The sequence below is a fragment of the Monodon monoceros genome, unplaced genomic scaffold, assembly GCF_005190385.1.
Source record: "Monodon monoceros isolate NGI ecotype Baffin Bay Population unplaced genomic scaffold, NGI_Narwhal_1 Super_Scaffold_11, whole genome shotgun sequence".
In the NCBI taxonomy this organism is placed as follows: Eukaryota; Metazoa; Chordata; class Mammalia; order Artiodactyla; family Monodontidae; genus Monodon; species Monodon monoceros.
The window spans coordinates 131,691,369-131,715,846 of NW_021703767.1; the positions used below are offsets into that span (position 1 = coordinate 131,691,369).

General features: G+C 37.3%; 1 protein-coding gene across 3 annotated transcripts in view; it reads right to left on the reverse strand.

Moving 5' to 3' along the window:
• The window catches only part of COL6A6 (collagen type VI alpha 6 chain), a 163,848-nt gene that overhangs the window by 60,191 nt on the left and 79,179 nt on the right, over positions 1 to 24,478 (reverse strand). For 2 of the 3 annotated variants that reach the window (XM_029214230.1, XM_029214232.1), the window contains exons 11-20: positions 23,167 to 23,321; positions 20,350 to 20,442; positions 18,856 to 18,909; positions 17,050 to 17,121; positions 16,937 to 16,963; positions 16,568 to 16,612; positions 16,424 to 16,477; positions 15,283 to 15,345; positions 9,016 to 9,081; positions 7,392 to 7,445 (exon numbers count right to left, since the gene is read on the reverse strand). In XM_029214230.1, the coding sequence (XP_029070063.1) occupies positions 7,392 to 7,445; positions 9,016 to 9,081; positions 15,283 to 15,345; positions 16,424 to 16,477; positions 16,568 to 16,612; positions 16,937 to 16,963; positions 17,050 to 17,121; positions 18,856 to 18,909; positions 20,350 to 20,442; positions 23,167 to 23,321 (683 nt within the window). The remainder of the gene's footprint in view (positions 1 to 7,391; positions 7,446 to 9,015; positions 9,082 to 15,282; positions 15,346 to 16,423; positions 16,478 to 16,567; positions 16,613 to 16,936; positions 16,964 to 17,049; positions 17,122 to 18,855; positions 18,910 to 20,349; positions 20,443 to 23,166; positions 23,322 to 24,478) is intronic. The other variant, XM_029214231.1, reaches the window with a different exon arrangement.

A 24,478-nucleotide genomic window follows, 5' to 3' on the forward strand; every position in this document is an offset into this window, starting at 1 on the left:
AAAATGAAAGAATCATCTTAAGCAATCAAGAGTTACTCAATTCAATATGTTAATAAAATATTCAATCAAAAAAATGGATTTTTCCTACTACTCTCATATATAAGGTTAAGGTCTGAGTATATTCTAGATCAATATTTCATAAATCTGGGAATCAAGAGACAAAGATATTTTATTGTCTAACTTAGGATCTCTCAATAAGGTTATAACATCCAGGATTTACAAAAGTCAATAAATATCAGACAACATCTTCTTGATGGAAATTTGAGATATTCAGGTCAAATTTCTGTGTGAGGTCAGTATTGCAGACTTTAAATTCTTCTAATCATATTTCAGTCAAAATCTATTGTTTTTTCGGAAATAGACTATGTGTCTGGGGAAATGGTTGGAGGCCTATTTCTTTAAAACCTGAAGAGTTATCTTGAGATGAAAGTCTAAACCTCCCTATCAGAGAGATGAAGAGCAGCTCTCTCTACTCTTTTTACACAAGGGTTTATCTTTTCTAGTTCAATTCACTGCAGTTTCATTCAGAGAAATATATACCTAAGATCTACTATCTACAAAGCATAGAGGATGGGAACCATAGGAGCATAAATATGACACACAGTTCTTGACCTCAGAGGACCCTCACTCTCTGGGTTAGTGGGTAGGAGATAAATATTACAAATATTTATGAGGCAGAATATGTCAAACAGCATAAGAAAGGGGAAGACAGAATTATGGGTTTCTCCCAATCGAAAAATGGGCAGAAGATCAAAATAGACATTTCTCTAAAGAAGACATCCAGATGGCCAACAGGCACATGAAAAGATGCTCAACATTGTTAATTATTAGAGAATTCAAATAATTAGCAAATCTAAATTAAAATGAGGTACCACCTAACACTGGTCAGAAAGGCCATCATTAAAAAATCTACAAATAACAAATGCTGGAGAGGGTGTGGAGAAAAGGGTACCATCCTACACTGTTGGTGGGAATGTAAATTGGTGCAGCCCCTAGGAGAGGTTTCTCAAAAAACTAAAAATAGAGCTGTCATATGATCCAGCAATCACACTCCTGGGCATATATCCAGACAAAACTATAATTCAAAAAGATACATGCACCCCTAAGTTCATAGCAGTAATGTTCATAATAGCCAAGACATGGAAGCAACCTAAATGTCTATCAACAGATGAATGGATAAAGAAGCTGTGGCACATATATACGATGGAATATTACTCAGCCATAAAAAAGAATGAAATAATGCCATTTTCAGCAACATGGATGGACTTAGATATTATCATATTAAGTAAAGTAAGTCAGAAAGAGAAAGACAAATACCATATGATATCACATGTGGAATCTAAAATTGGAGACAAATGAACATATCTATGAAACAAGCAGACTCACAGACATAGAGAACAGACTTGTGGTTGCCAAGAGGGAGGGCAGGTGGGGGAAGGATGGATTGGAAGTTTGGGATTAGCAGACGCAAACTATTATATATCGAATTGATAGACAACAAGGTCCTACTGTATAGCATGGGGAACTATATTCAATATCCTGTTATAAACCATAAGGAAAAAGAACATATATATATGTATGTATATATATATGTATATATATATACACATATATGTATATATATCTGAATCACTTTTCTGCACAGCAGAAATTAACATAACATTGTAAATCAACTATACCTCAATAAAATAAATTATAAAACAAAGAAATATGGGTTTCAAAAAAAGCAATCATATCCACTTGGTCATTTCAGGAAAATCTTCCTAGAGAAAGAGATTTTTGAGATGGGTTTCACAGGATGTGTAGGAGTTTTACAGGTAGAGAATGAAAGAAGTCTTTCTAACAGAGACTACAGCCTAAGTAATGAAGCAGAGGCTGGAAACTAGGAAGAGTGTTTGATAGTCTGGGTCAAAGGTTGAGAGAAAAGGGGAGTAACAGGGTTACTAGGCTGAAAATAGTAAGCTGAAGGGTTCATACTCCATTTAACAGAAACCACGGGGCTTCTTGGAGCAGGAAGTATATGTGCTTAGACTTGGGCTTTAGGTGGATACATCCAGTTGTGGTAGGAGAAACCGAATGCAACCCTATATTCAGGCAAAGTAAGGGACGTGGAACTTGTTTTTACATCCAAAATCTTTCTCTGGTTCACTGTCACAGTGTTTGAAACACTATCAATAAACATTTGTTCTCTGTGTCTTTCACTTGTATTTAATAAAAGAAAAAACAAAACAAAGAATTGGAAATGTGAGGTGGTAATATTTCTTGACAGTAAGAGATATATAATTCTCAAAGAGGAAAGAATGATTATTAAAAAAAAATTAAAAATTAGGAGGTTAGGGTATGTTTGTGATACATATTTTAGCTTATGATGATGTTTAGACATTGACTCCCTGCAATGAAAGATGAGGACATAGTATTTTGGAACTTTCCCCATACCTTTTCCCACTTTTCTATTTGCAGATGGTTTTTAGATGGTCAAATGTATAACATTTACATTTTTTCCTGTAATCATTATTTCTATGGTTTAGTCTTATTTCTACACAAAGGATCATGGGGGTTATATTGCTTGAGTTTTTGAAGGCTTGATCATATTGATTACTTATATGCTTAAAGGACATCTTAGGTAGGTATAAAGATCTTGGACCACTTTATTTCCATCAGAACTCTGTAGCCATTGTACTGCTCCCTATTGGCCCTGAATGTTGAGAAGGCTGAAGACAGACTGAGTTTTCTATCTCTATTGCTTGGAAATCCTTGATTCTTCTTTTCCATAATAAGTTTGGGAATTTCACTGCAATGTGGCTCAGTGTTGATATTTTTGTATCAGTGTTTTTTGCTGAGTCAGAGTATGCCTTTTCTTTCTGCATATTTGAGTGTTTGTTTCAAGAAGTTATCTTTTATTACATTTTTGAAGATTTTTACATTACATTTGGTGTGTTTAATAACACAAATTGTACATTTATTGGCTCTCCATTGTCAGTATTCCATCTCTAGCACTGCTTTTGTGGCTTCCTGATTACCATATGCCTGGATATATTTTCAGTCATCCTTGTTCTAATTTTTTGTTGCTTCTAATATATCATAGTTCTACATGTATTTCCTTTTCCATTGCTCCCCAAGCACTACCAGTTTGCTTTCTTCACTTTCTATTGTCTTGTCAGATCTTTAGACTCTTAGAGCAATCATTTGTCTTAATTTTTTTGGAGAGCTATTTGCCAGTTATTCTTCCTTATCATTGAATACTTCCTCTTCTAATGAGGGTTTATCTGTCCTTTGCTCATATAGTTTTCCTCCTCTTCTCTTGCAATTTCTATGCATAGGTCCTGATTAATAATCATCCAATTAATTCATAATAAAGCCTATTAATATTTCTGATTATTAATCACTTTTGAATAGGGCTACCCATTTACTGAATAACTGTATGGGGTGTAGCCGGACTTGTGACAGTAAACTTGATACAGATATGTTGTTTCAAACACTTTGTCATTGTGAATTATTTCTTTTACTTATGGCTACCTCTTCCTTCAAATTTTGGCCTTTAAGAGACATGAACTCACACAAAGCCCCTTAAGTCATAGTTTCTTTGAGTTGTAACCGTTACTGTTTCTTCTGTCTTTGCAGCCTCCCTGGCCTAGGCTACTAAGTTGTAATTTTAAAAATGGGACAGTCTTCAGTTTCTCATTATTTCTGCCTCCTCTGCTAAACCGTATTTGTATCAGTATATTCCCATATCTTCTCAAAATCTACAGTATCCCTGGATTTTGTTCATCAGCTTTTTCAGGACTAGAGCAGCTATTTTTAGATACATCTGATCCCTGATTCAGGTTTGAGTTGGTATGCGTCAGCTTCCAAAGCCTGCCTTATTAGGATCCAGATTTTAAAACAGTTGGCCAAACATGAAAAGATGTTCAACAACACTAATCATTAGAGAAAGTCAAATCAAAACTACAATGATGTATCACCTCACACAGGTCAGAATGGCTATCATTAAAAAGTCTACAAATAACTAATGCTAAAGAGGGTGTGGAGAAAAGAGAACCCTCCTACACTGTTGGTGGGAATGTAAGTTGGTGCAGCCACTATGGAGAACAGTATGGAGGTTCCTCAGAAAATTAGAAATACAGTTGCCATATATGATCCAGCAATCTCGCTCCTGGGCATATATCCAGACAAAAGAAAAGACACATGCACCTCTATGTTCATAGCAGCACCATTCATAATAGCCAAGACATGGAAGCAACCTAAACATCCATCAACAGATGAATGGATAAAGAAGATGTTGTATATATGTACAATGGAATATTACTCAGCCATAAAAAAGAATGAAGTAATGCCATTTGCAGCTACATGGATGGACCTAGAGATTATCATATTAAGTAAAGTAAATCAGAAAGAGAAAAATACCATAGGGTATCACTTATATGTGGAATCTAAAATAGGACATAAATGAACTTATCTATGAAACAGAAACAGACTCAGACATAGAGAATAGACTTGTGATTGCTAAGTGGGAGGGTGGGTAGGGAAGGAATGGATTGGGAGTTTGGGGTTAGCAGATGCAAACTATTATATATAGAATGGGTAAACAACAAGGTGCTAATGTATAACACAGGGGACTATATCCAACATCCTGTAATAAACCATAATGGAAAAGAATATGAAAAAGAATGTGCATATGTGTATAACTGAATCACTTTGCTGTACAGCAGAAATTAACATAACATTGTAAGTCAACTATATTTCAGTAAAATAAAGTAAAATAAAACCTCTAAAAAATAAAATAAAATAGTTGGCCAATACCGTCACCATGCATGGCTTGAAGCTGTAGTCATTCTTTGTTAATTTATTTTAAATTTCTTTTGTTGTTTTTGGTGAGTTGCACAGAAGGGGAACAGTATTAAAAAAACCCTTGACTGTGCCATCTTTAGCTGGAATTTACTTTTACTCAATGACACTGCTGAATCTATAACCCAAGAAAGGGCCATATTTCTCAGGAGTTGTGTGATTTAAATAATACATGGTGTCACTGACTTAGCCTGTAGAGAGATTGTAGCCTCTATGAAACAAGAAAAGTATATCTCCCATGCCAGGATTTTTTGGATGATATTCCTTAAGTTCAAAATATTTTCCTGGGGTATGTAAACTGGCTACACCCTTTCAGAAAGTAAAATAAATAGCAAATGTATTTTTTAAATCTTTAGATGCATTAAAAAGGGCTTTCCCAACAATTAAATTCTACACATTTTAAACATAATCCCTGTTCTTATTTCCATTTTCTGTGCCTTGCAAAGAAGAATGTGTTCCAAGACAAAAAAATATTTTCCCGATGGAGTATAATATAGCTGGTTCTATGAACTTCTTCTTTGAAAATACAATGCATAATAAATGAAATGTATTAAACTACTCTTTATTTGTGCTCAGTTTTAAAACATTATATATATATATATTTTGGGAGTGGTGGAGGAAGTTGGAAAAGGCTGGATAACTAAATAAAGAATGGAAAGAAAATGTTGCACAATGAGAAGAGACAGGTCTAATTTAGAACCCAATGCAGGCATTTAAGTGTATTTTATTAAAGTTATCTCTTCTTAATGGATAAAGATTTTGTTTTATAATGTCAGTACTTTCCCAAGAAGTCAAGCACAGAATCTTTTTAAAAAAGTACTTAGTGGGGGCTTCCCTGGTGGCGCAGTGGTTGAGAATCTGCCTGCTAATGCAGGGGACACGGGTTCGAGCCCTGGTCTGGGAGGATCCCACATGCCGTGGAGCAACTAGGCCCATGAACCACAACTGCTGAGCCTGTGCGTCTGGAGCCTGTGCTCTGCAACAAGAGAGGCCGCGATAGTGAGAGGCCCACGCACCGCGATGAAGAGTGGCCCCCACTTGCCACAACTAGAGAAAGCCCTCACACAGAAACGAAGACCCAACACAGCAAAAATAAATAAATTAATTAATAAACTCCTACCCCCAACATCTTAAAAAAAAAAAGTACTTAGTGAAAAAAATAACAACAAATGAAAAAGACCCCAAAAGGTTTCGTAAGCAAGTGACTTAATTTTGCTCTCAGATATATTTTTATAGGCATACATTACATATAATCTTTTTAGCAGTATGGAGGTTCCTCAAAAAATTTAAACACAGAACTACCATATCATCCAGAAATTTCATTTCTGGGTATTTATCCAAAGAAACAAAAACACTAACTCAAAAAGATATATCCCCATGTTCATTGCAGCATTATTTACAATAGCCAAGACATGGGAGCAACCTAGGTCTCCACTGATGTATGAATGAAGAAAGAAAATGTGATACACACACACACAATGGAATATTATTCAGCCATTAAAAAGATGGAAATCTTGCCATTTGTGACAACATAGATGGACCTTGAAGGCATTATGCTAAGTGAAATAAGTCAGAGAAAGACAAATACCCTATGAGCTCACTTATATGTGGAATCTTAAAAAACCCAAAAAACCCCAAAAATCAAACTCATAGATACAGAGACTAGATTAGTGGTTGTCAGGCGTGAGGGATGGGGGTGGGGGTGAAATGGGTGGAAGGGGTCAAAAGGTATAAACTTCCAGTTATAAAATAAATGGTCATGGGATGGAATATACAGCATGGCAACTATAGTTAATAATACTATATTGTATATTTAAAAGTTGCTAAGAGAGTAGATCTTAAAAGGTTTTCATCACAAGAAAAAAAATTCGTAACAACATGTGGTGATGGATGTTAATTAGACTTACTAGCTGAATGGTGGTCATCTTTAATATATACATATATGGAATCATTATGTTGTACATCTGAAACTAATACAATATTATCTATCAATTATATCTCAGTAAAATATATATATTTTAAAATTTAGCACAAATAAAAACCAGTTTAATATATTGCATTTATTATGCATTCTATTTTCTGAGCAGGAGCTCACATAACCATATATTGTAGTCCACCCAAGAAACTATTTTTATATCTTGGAACACACTCTTCTTTGCGAGTCAGAGAAAATGGAAGTAAGAACAGAGGACTCACACCAGGACTGACCTAAGCAGTCATAAAACTGGGCAGAGGAATGGAGTCTTGGACTTTAAGCCTCAGCTGGCCTAGTGAATAGGCCAAACTTTGACCACTCTTCCCCTAGTCAGCTGCTCTTGTGTTCTCTTTGCCCAGGTCTTTCCTCTGATTGGTAACTTCCCCTGCAGCCAGCACCTTCCTGCCTCAGCTTCAGGGCCCTTCCAGAGTCCTTTGCCAGCTCTGTCCCAAGTCAATTTCCCTAAGGTAGTGAGTCCCAGTGGAACCATCCTGCCCACTCCCACCATCAACCATTTCATCCCAATACAGGCTCCTCTGCAGTGGGCTGACTTGTCTATGGGGGTTCTTACTGTCTTTCTTCTGGAGCCTGGGGTTCCAGGGGGGCCTGGCCAGCCTCTTCTTCCCTGTCAAAGGAACAGACAGATGTATGACAATAATGACACAACATTGACATGTGTGCTCCAACATTGACTTGTTGTGCTCCTGGGAGGGTGGATGGGGACACACCAATTAGAGTTATCCTCCCTATGGGATGTGGCCTTAATCCACTGGTCACAAATCATATCTCTCTGTGGGTATGACTTCATCTGTTCATCACCACTGTCTAACTTGTGTTTGGGCTATAAGTTAGAGTATTCAAATCAAACTGTCCATACTGTGTTGCCACAGAGTGGATAATTGAAGCATCCGTGTGTCAGCGATGGCTACAACTTGTTTGGATTTCTACCTTTGGACTCCTTGCTCTGTCTGGCTAAACTTTGTAGATTAACACCCTAACGTGAGTAAAATCTCACAATACACACAAGTCTTCCCAAGGTAGAAAAGGGGGGAATGACTATGAGTCTATAACAAGACTTACATTTATCCCTTAATAAAAATGGCAGGTAACATTTACTGAAGGTTTATGATGTAGCAGGGTCTGTCATCGAATTCCCACCATCCCCTTTAAAAGTAAGCTATTTGTCCTATTTTGAAGATGAGAAAATTGAGGTTTACAGAGAGTACCTTGAGGTCACAGAGCTGGTAAGGAACAGAGCATGAAATATGACCTAGGCCTTTTCCCAAACCAAAGATCTTTCTACCATATCAGACCTCTCCCACAGGTGGAGTCATCAAAGAACTTCCTTACCAAGAAGATCCAGAGACACACATTTTCCAGATAATTATTTTTTTAAATTCTGAAAAATCTCATATTTCATGAGATTAATAGATCTACCAGACCTTGTTCTTGTTCTTTTTTTTAAAGATTTAATTTTATTTATTTTTGGCTGTGTTGGGTCTTTGTTGCTTCACGTGCGCTTTCTCTAGTTGTGGCAAGGGGGGCTACTCTTTGTTGCGGTGCACAGGCTTCTCCTTGTGGTGGCTTCTCTTGTTGTGGAGCATGGGCTCTAGGCACATGGGCTTCAGTACTTGTGGCTCGCGGGGTCTAGAGTGCAGGCTCAGTAGTTGTGGCACACAGGCTTGGTTGCTTCGTGGCATGTGGGATCTTCCCAGGCCAGGGATCGAACCTGTGTCCCCTGCATTGGTGGGTGGATTCTTATCTATTGTGCCACCAGGGAAGTCCTGATCTTGTTCTTTTTTTATCATGTACTATGTATAACATGACATCTTTTTAGGCTATGTGTCCTCTGGATCCTGGGAAGGCCAAAAACTTTTTTGCTAGTGCTTTCTATCAGCTACCTTACAGTTTAAGTTAGAGTTTAGATGTTTGCATTCATAAATTGAGACCTCAGTGGTATGGCTTGGTGAAGAAAGTCACCCCAAATTCAGAAGAAGAGAATGTGTCTTAAATCCCAGGGTAGTAGATAAAGAGGAATAAAAGGTCATTCTGCTCCTAAAAATAGTTTTTCTGTATTAAGTATATTCACTCTGATTCCAAAATCTTTATATGCCTTTCGTATTCTACCACTAAAACTCTAAGCCCCACAGTTGTCACATCATCACATGTTTACTTCCAAAAGCCCACACTGTTACCAGTCTTCCGTGTTCCCCTTTCAAGCCATTGGGTCCTTCTATGCTATTGTCAAATCCAGGAACTCCCTAAAAAATAGAGAATAAAGAGAAAAATTGATAGGCTTTGAAATTTTTTCCTTAAAAATGTAATTTGTGTGTAATACACCTGGTCACCCCCCAAAAAGGTGACGAGAAGGTCAACCCATTTGAAAGCAGAAATAGGCTAAATTATAAATGGTTTACAAATGTTTTCTTTTCCTTCCATGCTTTGCATTATCAGAGGAGAGAGAAGACCTAAGATGAGTGCGTGGGGTTGAAGTGAGAGCTCATGATGGAAGGCAGAGCCCAGGGAAGCAAGGGTGACATGACTTGTGTTTAGGTATTTCTTTCTTGCTACTACCATCTTTCTCTTAACTTCTGGTCTTCTTTCTTGAGGCCTCGGCAAGTTTGTACTCGAAGGTTGGTAGATTTTACTCTCCCCAGCCCTTGGGAGAAGGCAAAGTTTTTTTGTTTCGTTTGCTTTTATTGAAGTATAGTTGATTTACAATGGTGTGTTAGTTTCAGGTGTACAGCAAAGTGATTCAGTTATATATACATATATATCTATTGTTTTTCAGATTCTTTTCCCTTATAGATTATTACAAAATATTGAGTTCTCTGTGCTATACAGTAGGTCTTTGTTGGTTATCTATTCTATATATAATAGTGTGTATATGTTAATCCCAAACTCTTAATTTGTCCGTCCCCCACCTTTCTCCTTTGGTAGCCATAAGTTTGTTTTCTATATCTGTGGGTCAAATGTAACTAAATTCATTTATATCATTTTTTTTAAGATTCCACATATAAGTGATATCATATGATATTTGTCTTCTCTTTCTGACTTACTTCACTTAGTATGATAATCTCTAGGTCCATCCATGTTGCTGCAAATGGCATTATTTTATTCTTTTTTGTGGCTGAGTAATACTGAAGGCAAAGGTCTGTAACGGGTTCCACCACAAGAACAAGAGGACCCTGAACAGCGCTGAGGACTGTACCTGCCGCCCACCCTCTCTTTCTCCTCCTGGGTCCTTGGCCGCCTTCTAACCTCATTTGCTCATTCCTACTTTTCTGGTTTTCAGAAAATCCTGTAATCTTGAGTTTTTCTCAATATTTATACAAATGTTCCAGCAGGAACTCATTGAAAACAGGCACACATTATGGGATGTTATCCTTGGCAGGCCAAACTGAAAGCTTTCTATCTTGGGTAGTTAGGACCACAAACAGAGCAGCCATGATGCCTGGACGATCAATTGAGCCAGTCAACTCGTCAAAGCTCTAGTAAATGGAGAGAGAATGGCAATTATCCAGTCCTGATGAGAGCCAGCTGCCTGGCTGTTTGGCTGATAGCAGATTAGATGACCTTCATCAATCAATAAGTAATTTGAGATCACCAACAGGGACACAGCATCATTCCAGATACATCAGAAACTTTTTAAACAAGCAGTTCCTACACTCACAGAGCTTATAGGCTAACAGAGTGAAAAAGATGGGCTTAGAATTTACTTTATAACTGACAGCACTAAAACTTACATGAATAAGTATTTCTCTCCCCCACATACCAAAGCCAAAGATTATTTTCTTATGTCTTCTGTTTTACCCTTAGGTTTAAATATTTGTTAAGTTTTCCAGGCAGGTATACCTAAATTACAATATTAAAGAATTGTATTTTCATGAGAAAAGTGAGGAAGAAAAAGGAAGGTAAAGTCCAAAATTTTCTTTCACTGGGTGTATACACTTCTTACTATAGTCCAACTCTGCACTATTTAATTGAAGAGATGACATAAAAAATCATATAGCAGCACATTGTACAGAACAGAATGTTTCACTTTCTATACGGACCAGCTGTGTGGTCAGTCTGAATATGATCTGGCCAATTTTATGAAATTGGACAAAAGAGCATCATCTAATACAAAGTTTTGATTAAACACGGGCTTCTAATAATAATATGCTTTAGAATTATGAACCTTACTAAGCTCTGTAGCTCAGACAAATGAGCTAGCTCAGTTTTCCCCCAAGATTACATGAGATTTAACCATACCAATGCTTTCTTAGGTCAGCTCCCAAGGCGATAGAAATAAAAGCAAAAGTAAACAAATGGGACCTAATCAAACTTATAAGCTTTTGCACAGCAAAGGAAACTATTGACAAAATGAGAAGAAAACCTACGGACTGGGAGAAAATATTTGCAAATGATGTGACTGACAAGGGCTTAATTTCCAAAATATATCAACAGCTCATACAACTCAATAACAAAGAAACAAACAACCCAATCAGGAAATGGGCAGAAGACCTAAATAGACATTTCTCCAAAGAAGACATACAGATGGCCAACAGGCACATGAAAAGATGTTCGACATTGCTAATTATTAGAGAAAGGCAAATCAAAACTACAATAAGGTATCACCTGACACTGGTCAGAATGACCATCATTAAAAAGTCTACAAATAACAAATGCTGGAGAGGGTGTGGAGAAAAGGGAACCCTCCTACACTGTTGGTGGACATGTAAACTGGTGCAGCCACTATGGAGAACAGTGTGGAGGCTCCACAGAAACTAAAAATACAGTTGCCATATGATCCTGAAATCCCACTCCTGGGCATAAATTAGGCATAATTCAAAAAGATACATGCACCCTAATGTTCATTGTGGCACACTTTTTAATAGCAAAGACGTGGAAGTAACCTAAATGTCTATCCACAGATGAATGGATAAAGAAGATGTAGGATATATACACACAATGGAATAACCACTCAGTCATAAAAGAGAATGAAATAATGCCATTTGCAGCAACATGGATAGACCTAGAGGTTATCATACTAAGTAAAGTAAGTCAGAAAGAAAAAGAGAAATATCATATGATACCACCTATATGTGGAATCTAAAATATGATACAAATGAACTTATCTATGAAACAGAAACAGACTCACAGACATAGAGAACAGACTTGTGCTTGCCAAGTGGCGGGGGGTGGGGTGGTGGTGCTGGGCGGGGGATGGAGTGGGAGTTTGGGATTAGCAGATGCAAACTATTATATACAGAATGGATAAACAACAGGATTCTACTGTCTAGCACAGGGAACTATATTCAATATCCTGTGACAAACCATAATGGAAAACAATATGAAAAAGAATGTGTGTGTGTGTGTGTGTGTAAATATATATATATATAATAATATATATATATAAATCATTTTTCTGTACAGCAGAAAGTAACACATTATAAATCAACTATAATTCAATAACATACATTTAAAAATACATTTAAAAATTTAGGTCAAAATGGGAAATTTCAAACAAACAAGCTAGCTTTTACGTGATCAAAAATTCTCTCTGAATAAGCACAGATTTTTAAGAATTTGTGCCATTTGTGCGTGTTCTATTGATTCTATCAGCCTTGTTGTCCCCAATTTTTTTCCGCAATGGTAACCCACCAAAAAACACACAGAAAAAAGCAGATTTGTCTTTGATTTGAGATATATATTCCCAAGTGTCTGGGAAGAGTTATTATGCATTGAAAAACCATCTGAAGTAAGTATATAGTGACAACACATCACAGGGAAGATACAGTGAGTTGAATTTTCAGCCATCTCAAAGTCATAGAACACTTCTCTTTAGATAAAAATACTTTTACAGGGCTTCCCTGGTGGCGCAGTGGTTGAGAGTCTGCCTGCTGATTCAGGGGACACGGGTTCGTGCCCCGGTCCGGGAAGATCCCACATGCCGCGGAGCGGCTGGGCCCGTGAGCCATGGCCGCTGAGCCTGCGCGTCCAGAGCCTGTGCTCCGCAACGGGAGAGGCCCCCGCAACGGGAGAGGCCCCCGCAACGGGAGAGGCCACAACAGTGAGAGGCCCACATACCGAAAAAAAAAAATGCTTTTACATTATTCAGATTCTTTTAAAGGTGTTACACAATCATCCAGACAACTAGGGGGAATTCTGATTAAAGTGAATTACAATTTTATGGCAATACTCCAAGTGAATTTTTAGCCATCATATACCAATGACTGAAATGACTTTATGTTTGAACTACTATTTCTTAATTATACTTATTTGTGGATAGATTTTTGTTTCTGATTAGACACTTTGAAGTTGTTTGAAACTCTCAGGTCACCAGATTATTATCAGATGTCATTTAGTAAACAATGTTGTCTTCAAGTGAAAATTCTTCTGCTTTTTAAACAAAGTTATCTTCAATGTATACATAACATTTATATTTGTCAATATATTTTGTACCAAATTCTTTCTCTGATCAACCCACTGTATACTGGAGGAGGAGTTATTAAAGACAAAGTCCTGTGACATTCCCAGTTGCCTTTCATCCTTATCAGCACTTGGTATTGTCAGTTTTATAAATTTTAGGCTTTCTAATGAGTGTGGTACACTGCTCTGGTACATTGATGGCGAGAGTGTAAATTAGTACAAAAATTTTGGAAAACTGTTTGGCTGTAAAGAAGCTGAACATAGGCGTACAAGTTATCATCCAGACGTTCTACTCTTAGAGTATAGACCCAACAGAAATGTGTACAAAAGACATGTACAAGAATGTTCATAGCAGCACTATTTATAAAAGCTATATCTGGAAACAACTCAAATATCTATCAATAGCATAATGGAGAAATAGATCACAATATATTCATACAATGGAATATTATACAGCAATGAGATTGAATGAACTACTGATATTCACAACATGGATTCATCTCACAAGCATATACTTGAGCAAAAGAAGCCAGAAACTGAAGAGTGTATCCTATATGATTCCACTGAAAAGTTCAATAGCAGGCAAAACTAATTTATGGTCCTGGGATAGTGATTACCTTAGGGAGGGCTGGTAGTGATTGGAGTAGACCTGAGAGGGTTTCTGGGATGCTCTACTGTTGTCTAATGTTCCATTTCTTTACCTGAGTGGTGAGTGCACAGGTGTATTTATATTCATTCAAGCTATGCATTTATAATTTGTGTACTTTTCTGATGCATGTTACAGCTTAACAATAAGTTTGAGAGATTTAACAAATAGCATGGTGATTATAGACAGCAATACTGTATCATATACTTCAAAGCTGCTAAAAGACTAGATCTGCCCATATCCTCAAGTCCATTCTCTAGTAGGTCTGTGTCTTTATGGAAGGGTAAGATGTGACAAAGTGAGAGAGTGGCATGGACATATATACACTACCAAACATAAAATAGATAGCTAGCAGCCACATAGCACAGGGAGATCAGCTCGGTGCTTTGTGACCACCTAGAGGGGTGGGATAGGGAGGGTGGGAGGGAGGAGACGCAAGAGGGAAGAGATATGGGAACATATGTATATGTATAACTGATTCACTTTGTTATAAAGCAGAAACTAACACCATTGTAAAGCAATTATACTCCAATAAAGATGTTAAAAAAATAAAAGACTAGATCTGGCATGTTCTCACCAGAAAAAAGAAATGATAATTATATGACATGCTAGAGGACTTAGCTAACACTATGGTGATAATCATAATATATAAATGTATCAAACCAACCCATTATATACTTAAACTTACACAATGTTATATGTATATAACATTGTACATGCAAATATATCTCAATTTCTAAAACTTTAATAAATGTTTTAAAAAACGCTAAATCCTAATTCATTGAGGTTTTGGAGACTGATGTGTGGGCATAGTGATCAAAGTCCTGTAGTACTGAGGTCTAATTGGACTCTGCATATCCCCTAGGTTGGCGTGGGTCCTGCTTCTTTTGGTGTAGGTCATGCCTACTCAACTGGGTTGCATCCCCATGACAGCAGGTGTTTCTGGGTCATAAGTTTTGCTTAATGTACTTTTAGTTGGCTTAGACTCAAGGAAATGAAGCTAATATTTTTAATTGAGAAAGACTCTTGGGGAATAGAAAAAAGAGATGGCTTTGTTTCTTTCATTCTGTCCATATTTCAAGATACCCAGAGGAAGATAATGGAATGGAGAATTCCTTCATAGCTCTGAAGCACAAGGACAGTTCTGAATATGTAGTCTCAAAAAATACATGTGCAAACAATGTGCAAGGTCTTCTCACTATCCATACTCATACTGTATATAAATAGGATCAGGCACAAGAAACCTACTTTTAAAATTCTAAACAGTTGTGCCCATGATGATTTCATTTCAGGACTGCTATTGTAGTACCTTCAAGTGGGCTCTCTTTCCCTATCAGAAGTGCTGATGGGAAACAAGCCCTGATGTGACGTTAGTTTGCAGCCCCCCAGTCCCAGCACTTACAGGGTCTCCGCACAGGCCCTTTGCTCCATGGTCACCAGGAATCCCTCTCTCTCCTGGGATTCCCTAAAGTTAACATAAATCAGAAAAAGGACAAGATAAGAATTTTAAATAACATTAATAAAAACGAAGAGCTTATCTTCTCCCTGATTTGAATTATTAAATATTTTCCTGCTAAAGTTACTTTGAAACTAGAAAGAGGAACAACTGATAGTTTCAGGCATCGTACAAATACTTTAAAAGTGACCTCAAGTATTTGCCACAGTGGTAAACGCTGTGTTCCAGACACATTTGTTGTCTTGTTCAGTTTTTACAACTACTTTATGTGGCAGGTATTGTTTTTTATCTTTCTTTTGATGAGGCAGCTGAGATTCAGAGAGATTATCCATTTTCCCCAAAGGGGTTGCATCAGCTAGAAAGTGGGTTCTTGACTCAGCTGTTCACACTCTCAAGACAGATAAAGTGGACGGCGGAAGCATGGCTGCTGCTGGGATTTGTTCCAGATGGAAAGGGGTGACAGACACCTTCAGCGTGCTGCCGATCCCAAGGCTCTCACAAACACCCTGTGACTGTTCTTAGTATGGTAGCTTCTTTTCAAGATTACCCCCAGTTCTTCACTCTTCTCTGTATCTATTCCCTTTGCCGTGAAACTCTACAGTGCCTTCCAACTGTGGTGGGGTAAGATTCCCTACCCCTGAGTTTGGCTGTGACTTGATCTGGCCAACAGAAAGAGATGCAAATGTCGCCATGAGAGCTCCAAGCCTAGGCCCCAAGAAGCCTTGAGAGAGCTTGTGTGTTTCTACTTGCTCCCTTGTTCTTCTGCCACAGCCATGAAAAGGTCATGGTCAACATGGCCAGGCAGCTCTCCAGTCCCAGAAAGAGGATAAGAGACAAGTGAAACAAAGCCCCCAGCCAACCTAGAGACACATGAGCGAAGGTCAGCCATACTCAGCCTTGATCAGCTGAACTTCTCAGACACAAAATAAATAAATGTTTACTGTTGCATGTGATTGAGGTCTTGTGATCATCACAAAGCAATTTTGTGGCCCTAGCTGACTGATATACCTGGGGTAGCTGTTTTACTGTTAATCACACCTTTAATTCCCAGCACAGTTTTCACGTTGTCCCTTTATTGAATACCTACCTGGGCTCCTTCATCTCCTTTTTCTCCTTTTGCTCCTGGAAGACCATTTTCACCCTAAAGACAGAGAAGAATAAACTCAAATTCCCATTTTCTTAGTGAGAAATAGCTCAGAACGGTTTTCATGGTACAAAGAGAAGGCTCTACCTGTTCTCCACTTAACCCATCAATTCCACTTTCCCCAGCTTCTCCCTGAAAATACAGATGCGATCAGAATAGAGTGCATTGCATTTATGTGGAAAGAAGCCAGACACCAAACAAAAAGTCTAATTTTGTGTTCCATATACAGGCTCTTTGGGGGCCCTGGGTTCTATCAAAGATTACTGAGTCACAGAAACTCAACAAATAATATACATTGCCTGCAATAAAAGGCAAGAGTAAACAAAATGAAATGGTTAGCAATAAAAAAGAAAGGTCAACAGAAACTTCATTTGTGCAATCTACTGGTCAATCATCTCAAAAATAAAAACATTTCTAGATAACAGATGGGAAGATAAATGATATTTGGTACGATACCTCCTGTCCATTTAGTCCCCTGTTTCCCTGAAAATAGAAATGACAGTAGGGGTTAGCGTAGGAAGAAGAAATTAATGTTGGGAAGACTTCACAGTGTCTTACGTGACCCTTACCTTAGGACCTTTGGCACCATAGCATCCTTTAGTACCTTGCTCTCCCATTGGTCCGGTGGCTCCTCTTTCCCCCTGAGAAAGAGCACATATTCAGGTAAGCTTTTTCTATTGTCATCTGGAATCTGTCTTGGAGATTTGACAGCTTTTGTGTTGGAAAAAAAATTTGCAACTACTCATGGTTTACAACCCAGAATTCATGCTTATAAAAACTGAGAATGCAAGTGAATCAGAGCCACTCTGATGACAGCTGTTTGTGTTGGATCCCACCTGGATACTTCCCAGGGTGGGGTAGTATCTAAATAAAACAGACATGCAAACAACTGGCTGCTAAAATGCATTCTCAAGGTTTCAGGAGATATTCCAGGAACAGATAATGAATAATTGGTGAGACATCAGAACAGGATGCTCTAGGTATGGTCTAAGCAAGAGGCAGATTTTTAGACCAAATTCCATCTCCCTTCTCTCTTTCTCCCTTAAACCAAGAACTGCTCCTGCAATCCTTGTCTTGGTAACCCCACCAGTCTGTGCAGTCTTGTGAGCCGGAAACAAAGATGTCATCCTCAGCATCTCTCTCTCCAAGTCGTCACCAAGTTACGTCCACTCAACCTCCTTAACATATCTATTCATACTGCCCTAAACTAAGATTGGGACCTCTTTGTCTTGCACCTACTACTGCAAGACTTCTACCTGTAATCCTTACCTTATCATCCTCCGTGATGTTGCCTGATCATGCTTTCTAAACCCATACCCTAACCATTTTTAGTCCTGTGCTTAACATCATTGAATTATGCCCATCAATTGGAAGACACCTTCTAAGTCTTCCACAGGGTATTCAAGACACCCAGTACTCTGGGTCTTGCTTGCCATACAACCTCCTCTCATGGTCCTGGGCTCTGGCCATGTTGACCATATGTTGTTCTGCAAATACACAGTTCTCAGTTACACACACTTGATCACACTATTCTCCCTGTAGTAGAATGTTCTTCCCACAAACTTTGCCTAGAGAAAGTTCTATCTGTGCTTCAGATGCCTGCCCAACCATCAACCCCTGTCTACAGTCTTCCTCTCCCAAGCCCTAACTGTCACCAGGGCTGTTACCTGACTCTGTTAGGTATTTGCACGGCCACACTCTATCACACTGCATCGCATTATATCTCTAGTAGAGTCCTTGTGTATAAGGACTGGAACTACTGTTGTCTCATTTGCCTTTCCACTACTCTGGAAATTACCTGAGATAGGAGCCATAGTTTTTTTTCTCTTTCTTTACTTTTATTTCTAGGGCCTGGCACATGGTAAGGCATCTTAATATATATTTGTTAAATGAATGATGAGTGCATTTATGAGTGAGGTCTTTGATAAATAATGTGGTAAATTGTAAGATACTTAATATACACTTGTTAAATGGATGGATGGATGGAAGGAAGGAAGGAAGGAAAGAAGGAAAGATAGATGGATGAACAGATGCAAGAAAGGGCGAAGTCTTTGACAAGCAGTGTGGTGAGTTGGTTTACGCAAGCAAAATGGATCAGAAAGGGGGAAATGGCAGTGATTTGACTCCCTCAGTGAAAAAGATAACTTTTGCATTGAGTTTATTATACAATGTTGGTGGATAGTCAAAGAGGAGACAGTAGGTTAATAAAACACTTGTGACCACCAGAAGCCTGATGAAGATTAGGAAAGACCTCAGACTTTGCCTACGAATCCTTAGAACTTGACTTTTCTTGCTTCCTTCTGAATTGACACAAAGATTTCATATTATAGATATGTTTTTAGGAATAAATGGAGCTGGAAAAAACCTTGACTTACAGCAATGCCCTCCTCTCCCAGGTAGCCTTCACTGCCTTTAAAACCTGGGGGTCCCTGGAAATAAGGAAAGGAAGGATACATTAGCACTCCATAGACCAAAACCCAGAGGTAATCAAGCAAAATTCTTCAACTTTACAGTTTTACTTTATGTAGAATAGTATGATTTTGAAAAAAACAGTTCCCCCTCCATAACCTAAGCTGCATTTATACACATAAAAATAAATGGAATTTTGAGACAAGTATCCAGATAACTCAAAGGGGTGTGTGTGTGTGTGTGTGTGTGTGTGTGTGTGCGCGTGTGTGTGTGAATCATAATATTTTCCATAACTCTCTCAGGTGTTATATATAGAGCTGGAGTTTTTTTTTCTAGACAAGCATTCAAATGAATACAGCTATAGTTGCTTCTGACAGACTAGAATTATCCTCTTTTCATTAAAAAGTTCTTTTTGAGGATTTATGCTACACATAAAATAGACCACACACATTTCTTTCCATTGTTTTTTACTGAGACCTGTTTTAAAAAAATTCTACCATTCTTGGGACTTCCCTGTTGGTGCAATGGGTAAGATGGTGTGCTCCCAATGCAGGGGGACCCGGGTTTGATCCCTGGTCAGGGAACTAGATCCCACATGCATGTCGCAACTAAGAGTCCGCATGCCACAGCTAAGGGGCCCACCTGCTGCAAATAAGACCCGGTGCAACGAAATGAATAAATATTAAATAAATAAATAATTTTAAAATTCTGTCATTCTCTTTACATGAAATCAAAGCATTCAGGAAATAATTAGCCCAAAAACTTTCTTCAGAGAGATAGCCATGGTGATTTGAAACTTATAGTGCTATCTATAAATTATTCAAAAAGCAAACACACATGTAAATAAGCAGTATTGAAATTGTTAAACATACTCATAGTATTTTTATACATATTTGAACATTTCCTCAAGCCCCAAATCATATTTTTACATACACGAATCTGTTGTTAGTTATTGTTTTTATGCTTGGCCTGTTTTACTTGGCAACATTTTGGTCTGGCTAGAGCTGAATGAAACATCTTAGTGTCTCTTGCTATGACAGGGTGATCTGATCTAGCTTTTCAGCAGGCTGTACAACCTCTTCCCTACTTTATTTAAATTCCTCTGCTTCCATTAAAAGTGGAAATTGAAATAACTCGTCAGTATTCAGGAGGTTTTCATTATTCAACATGAGAGATCACAGTTTATTTTTCTGCATCATGGTCATCACTGCCAGAACACGGGATAATCAATGATCTCTGCAGTTTTTCTCTTGATACTTGTATAGAAAGGTTTTTTAAAGTATTCAATTTAGAAAGCCAAGAAAAAGCTATCTAATTTGACATATAAGAAGAGGAGTATGACATATAAGAAGAGGAGCTTCTACCTAGAAGCTAAAAACATCCCTTATTTCTACCTAAACTTGGGTCTGAAAAACATATTGTATTCAAATAAAGTAAGCCATGATCGTAACTAAAATCACCTCTTTCCCTGCTGGTCCAGGGTCTCCCACTGTGCCATCTCCTCCAATGCACTTGCAGAATAAACAGCAGCATGTCCTTTCTGCAACACTGACCTTGGGGAAGGTAGGAATACATTACATTTGGTGGCATCGCTTCCCAAAATCACACACCACACAAGCTCAGGGATGTGATTTGAGAAGCCTGTTCACCACTCAAGTGACAGTGCTCTGGAGAGGATGCAGGAGACATTCTTTACCTTCCATCTTTCCTTCTGTGATCTGCACCATACGAGGAATTCAGAATCAACTCAAAGACGTTTTGTGTTCTCAAAAAGGCATCAGTTTAGCCACGGCCAATTCATTGCACACTGATTTATTAATGAGATCTCCTGTGCCCACACCATCCCAGCACTGACCATTGTATTGTTAATTACCCTATATAATTCTGCCCCTAATATTTTGTTCAATAGAATGAATACATGCTGTTTTCTCCTTTTCCTGTTTTATGAAATCTTTGTATGCCGGAGGATATAGACAGTGTCCAATGTCACACTGCTTGGCATGGAGTTCAATGATCAACACTTCCAGAACAGTTTGTGTGGGACAGGATTTCAAAGACACCAATTACATGTCCAACATTTCAGAAGCACTTGCTGTAGAGGGTGGGCACGTGAAGAGATTTTATACTCTGGTCACATTTTATAGTCTGGCCAAAACAAAATGTTTTTTTGGCAAAAAAATTTGAGTGAATTTCATCCTGCACCTAGTTAGTCATCCCCTAAAAAATGGACATATTCCATTGCATTTTTACAATTAACCCACAAGATTTATTTTTATGAAAATTCTGCTTGCAATAAATACTATGCTTTGCCTTAGTGGGGTAGAATCAATCTTTGTGCTGAGAAGTTTCCTATCAAAATTCTAGTGTGATGAAAAATGAAAATCTTTTGTTATAATCACTTAGCAACTTCCCCTCTTTAATTGTTTCTTATTATATAACGTTTCTTTTCTGACATTAGAAAACTCTCTGTTTTTTTCCCCTGAAAACCCAATAAAACTTTAAATGTGTGAAACCAAATAACAATAACAAAATGGATTCTGTGATTTCATGTTAGATGATATCAATTTTCTTTGCATCACTAAAATCCTACAGCATCAACTCTTTTACTATTAACATTAAAACTGGCTATTTCTAAAATTAAAATTTTCTTATACAGTGTTGCATTTATGTGATATCTAAAAAGTGATAGGCTTGTTTGAAGAATAACTTCCTCCCTCTATGGATTACCAATTTGAAATTACACATTTCAAAGAGTAGTAGACACAAAAATTTTTTTGTAAAGTAGACACCGTCTTCCCATGTAGAAAGGAATTACAACAAAAATTCCATATTCTCTAAGTAATTATTTTTACATAATTACTATACTGAACACACTGTCATATATCTATATACAAACTCTATAGGCAGAAAGTAGCAGGAGCTAGAACCTTATTGGAAAGTATCTTGATATGCTGATTACAGATTTTATAAATTATAAGCAAATTACAAATTATCAGCCATTCATTAAAGGTGAAAGTAGTGCTAGATATCTTGGTAATATTTCACCAAGCTAGTTGAATTCTTGTATGTTTCTGAAAGAAATAGGATTGCGATGCATCTTATCTAGGTGTTAGGTTCTAAAAATAGATCATAAAGCAAAAATCTCTGTCAGTCAAGACAACCTTTAAAAAACTTTTCATTCTAAAGTACATCATAGGAGGTCTGTCATCACATCACTCGTTTTTCTTCCAAGATTGGATGAGATGCTCTTTTCTTAGTTGAACTCTCAATGGATTTGGCTCTCGTTCACAGGTCATGTTGCAGAGAAAACACACATCTTTTTTTTTTTTTAATTTTTATTGGAGTATAGTTGATTTACAATGTTGTGTTAGTTTCAGGTGTACAGCAAAGTGAATCAGTTATACATATACATATATCCATTCCTTTTAAGATTCTTTTCCCATAGAAAAGAATCTTCAGAGTAGAGTTCCCTGTGCTATACAGCAGGCTCTTATTAGGTATCTATTTTATATAGAAAACACACATCTTAAACAGAAGAATGATATTCAGTGTGGTGAGTCATGGCACTAAGGATCTGCAAGGGATGTGAAAACTGGCTGGCTGAGGGAGCAGCCGAGTCACCCCTACTGGTCAGACACTCTTGGGCACTTATGTTTATTGACTGTAATTTGGGCAGGACTGTAGGTGCTATTTAGTTTCTTCTTCTTTTTTTTTTTTTTTTTTGCCAAGCATATAAATTAAACATGCTTTCAGACATAGGAAACCAACTTATGGTTACCAAAGGGGAAGGTGGGGGGAGGGAGGATAAATTATGAGTTTGAGATTAACATATACATACTATATATAAAATAGATAACCAACAAGGACCTACTGTATAGCACAGGGAACTATACTCAATACTTTGTAATAACCTATAAGGGAAAAGAATCTGAAAAGAATATATATATATATATATATATATATATATATATATATATATATATATAAATAAAACTGAATCACTTTGCTGTAACCTGAAATTAATACAACATTGTAAATAAACTATATTTCAATAAATAAATAAATAACAACAACAAAAAGAAACATGCTTTGACATCTGTCTACTATATTACATTTCTTTCAAAACACCCTCTTATTTGGGCTTTGCACGAAATCAGAAAAGCCTGACTTCACTCCCAAATGAACAAAATTATTTCAAATTCATAAGCCTAAATATGAAGCCTATATACAAAACAAATAGAAAGTTTAAACTCACCAGCTTTTTCTGAATAACTTACCAGGTGCTTTGACAGTCGGCTCCCAAGATCCCTCATCCCAAGAGTGAGCTGTGTCCTGTATTCAAATCCTTTCCCAAATTCAATGTAGAGAAGGTCAGCCAGGTCATTGGAATTGGTGGCTCCATCCAGAGCAACTGTGATGAGGGCATTCAGGCCTAGCCAACACAGTTGACAATTCTCCAGGTGAGGGGACTTTGGTTACTTTAATCTTTTTGCATAAGTATCTAAGTTGTTATTCCAGGAAACCAGTTGCAAGAGGAACACTCATTTTACTGTCCACTTCCCCCAACCACACACTGTAAAACTGTCAAGTGACAAGACCATCATCAGAGAACAAAATGAATTCCATTTTTCAAAATAAACTAAATTGGAGAATAATTTATATAATAAATTATAACAGATCCTTGAGTTCTCTGATGATATGAAGTAAGATAGTGAGTTTAAAAGAGTCCACAGAGAAAAGGGAACCCTCCTACAGTGTTGGTTGGAATGTACATTGATGCAGCCACTATGGAAAACAATATGGAGGTTCCTCAAAATACTAAAAATAGAGCTAACATATGATCCAACAATCCCACTCCTTGGCATATTTCTGGAGAAAACTCTAATTCAAAAAGATACATGCACCCCAATGTTCATAGCAGCACTATTCACAATAGCCAAGACATGGAAGCATGGAAGTAAATGTCCATCAACAGATGAATGGATATAAAGAAGATGTGGTACATATATATATATATATATATATATATATATACACACACACACACACACACACACACACAATGGAATATTATTCAGCCACAAAAAAGAATGAAGTAATGCCATTTGCAGCAACATGGATGGACCTAGAGATTATCATACTAAGTGAAGTCAGAAAGAGAAAGACAAATACCATATGCTATCACTTATATGTGGAATCTAAAATATGATACAAATGAACTTATTTACAAAACAGAAACAGACTCGCAGACATAGAAAACAAATTTATGGTTACCAAAAGGGAAAGGGTGTGGGGGAGGGATAAATTAGGAGTTTGGGATTAACAGATTAAAAACTTCTATATATAAAATAGATAAACATTAAGGTCCTACTGTATAGCACAGGGAATTATATCCAATATCCTGTAATAAACCATGACGGAAAAGAATCTGAAAAAGAATATATCTATATATATCTAAATCACTTTGCTGTACACCAGAGACTAACACATTGTAAATCAACTATACTTCAATAATAATAAAATAATAATGAAGAGTCCATAGAGCATGCTAAAGCACAGAGGAATTCATATGTCAAGAAAGGGAGTGTT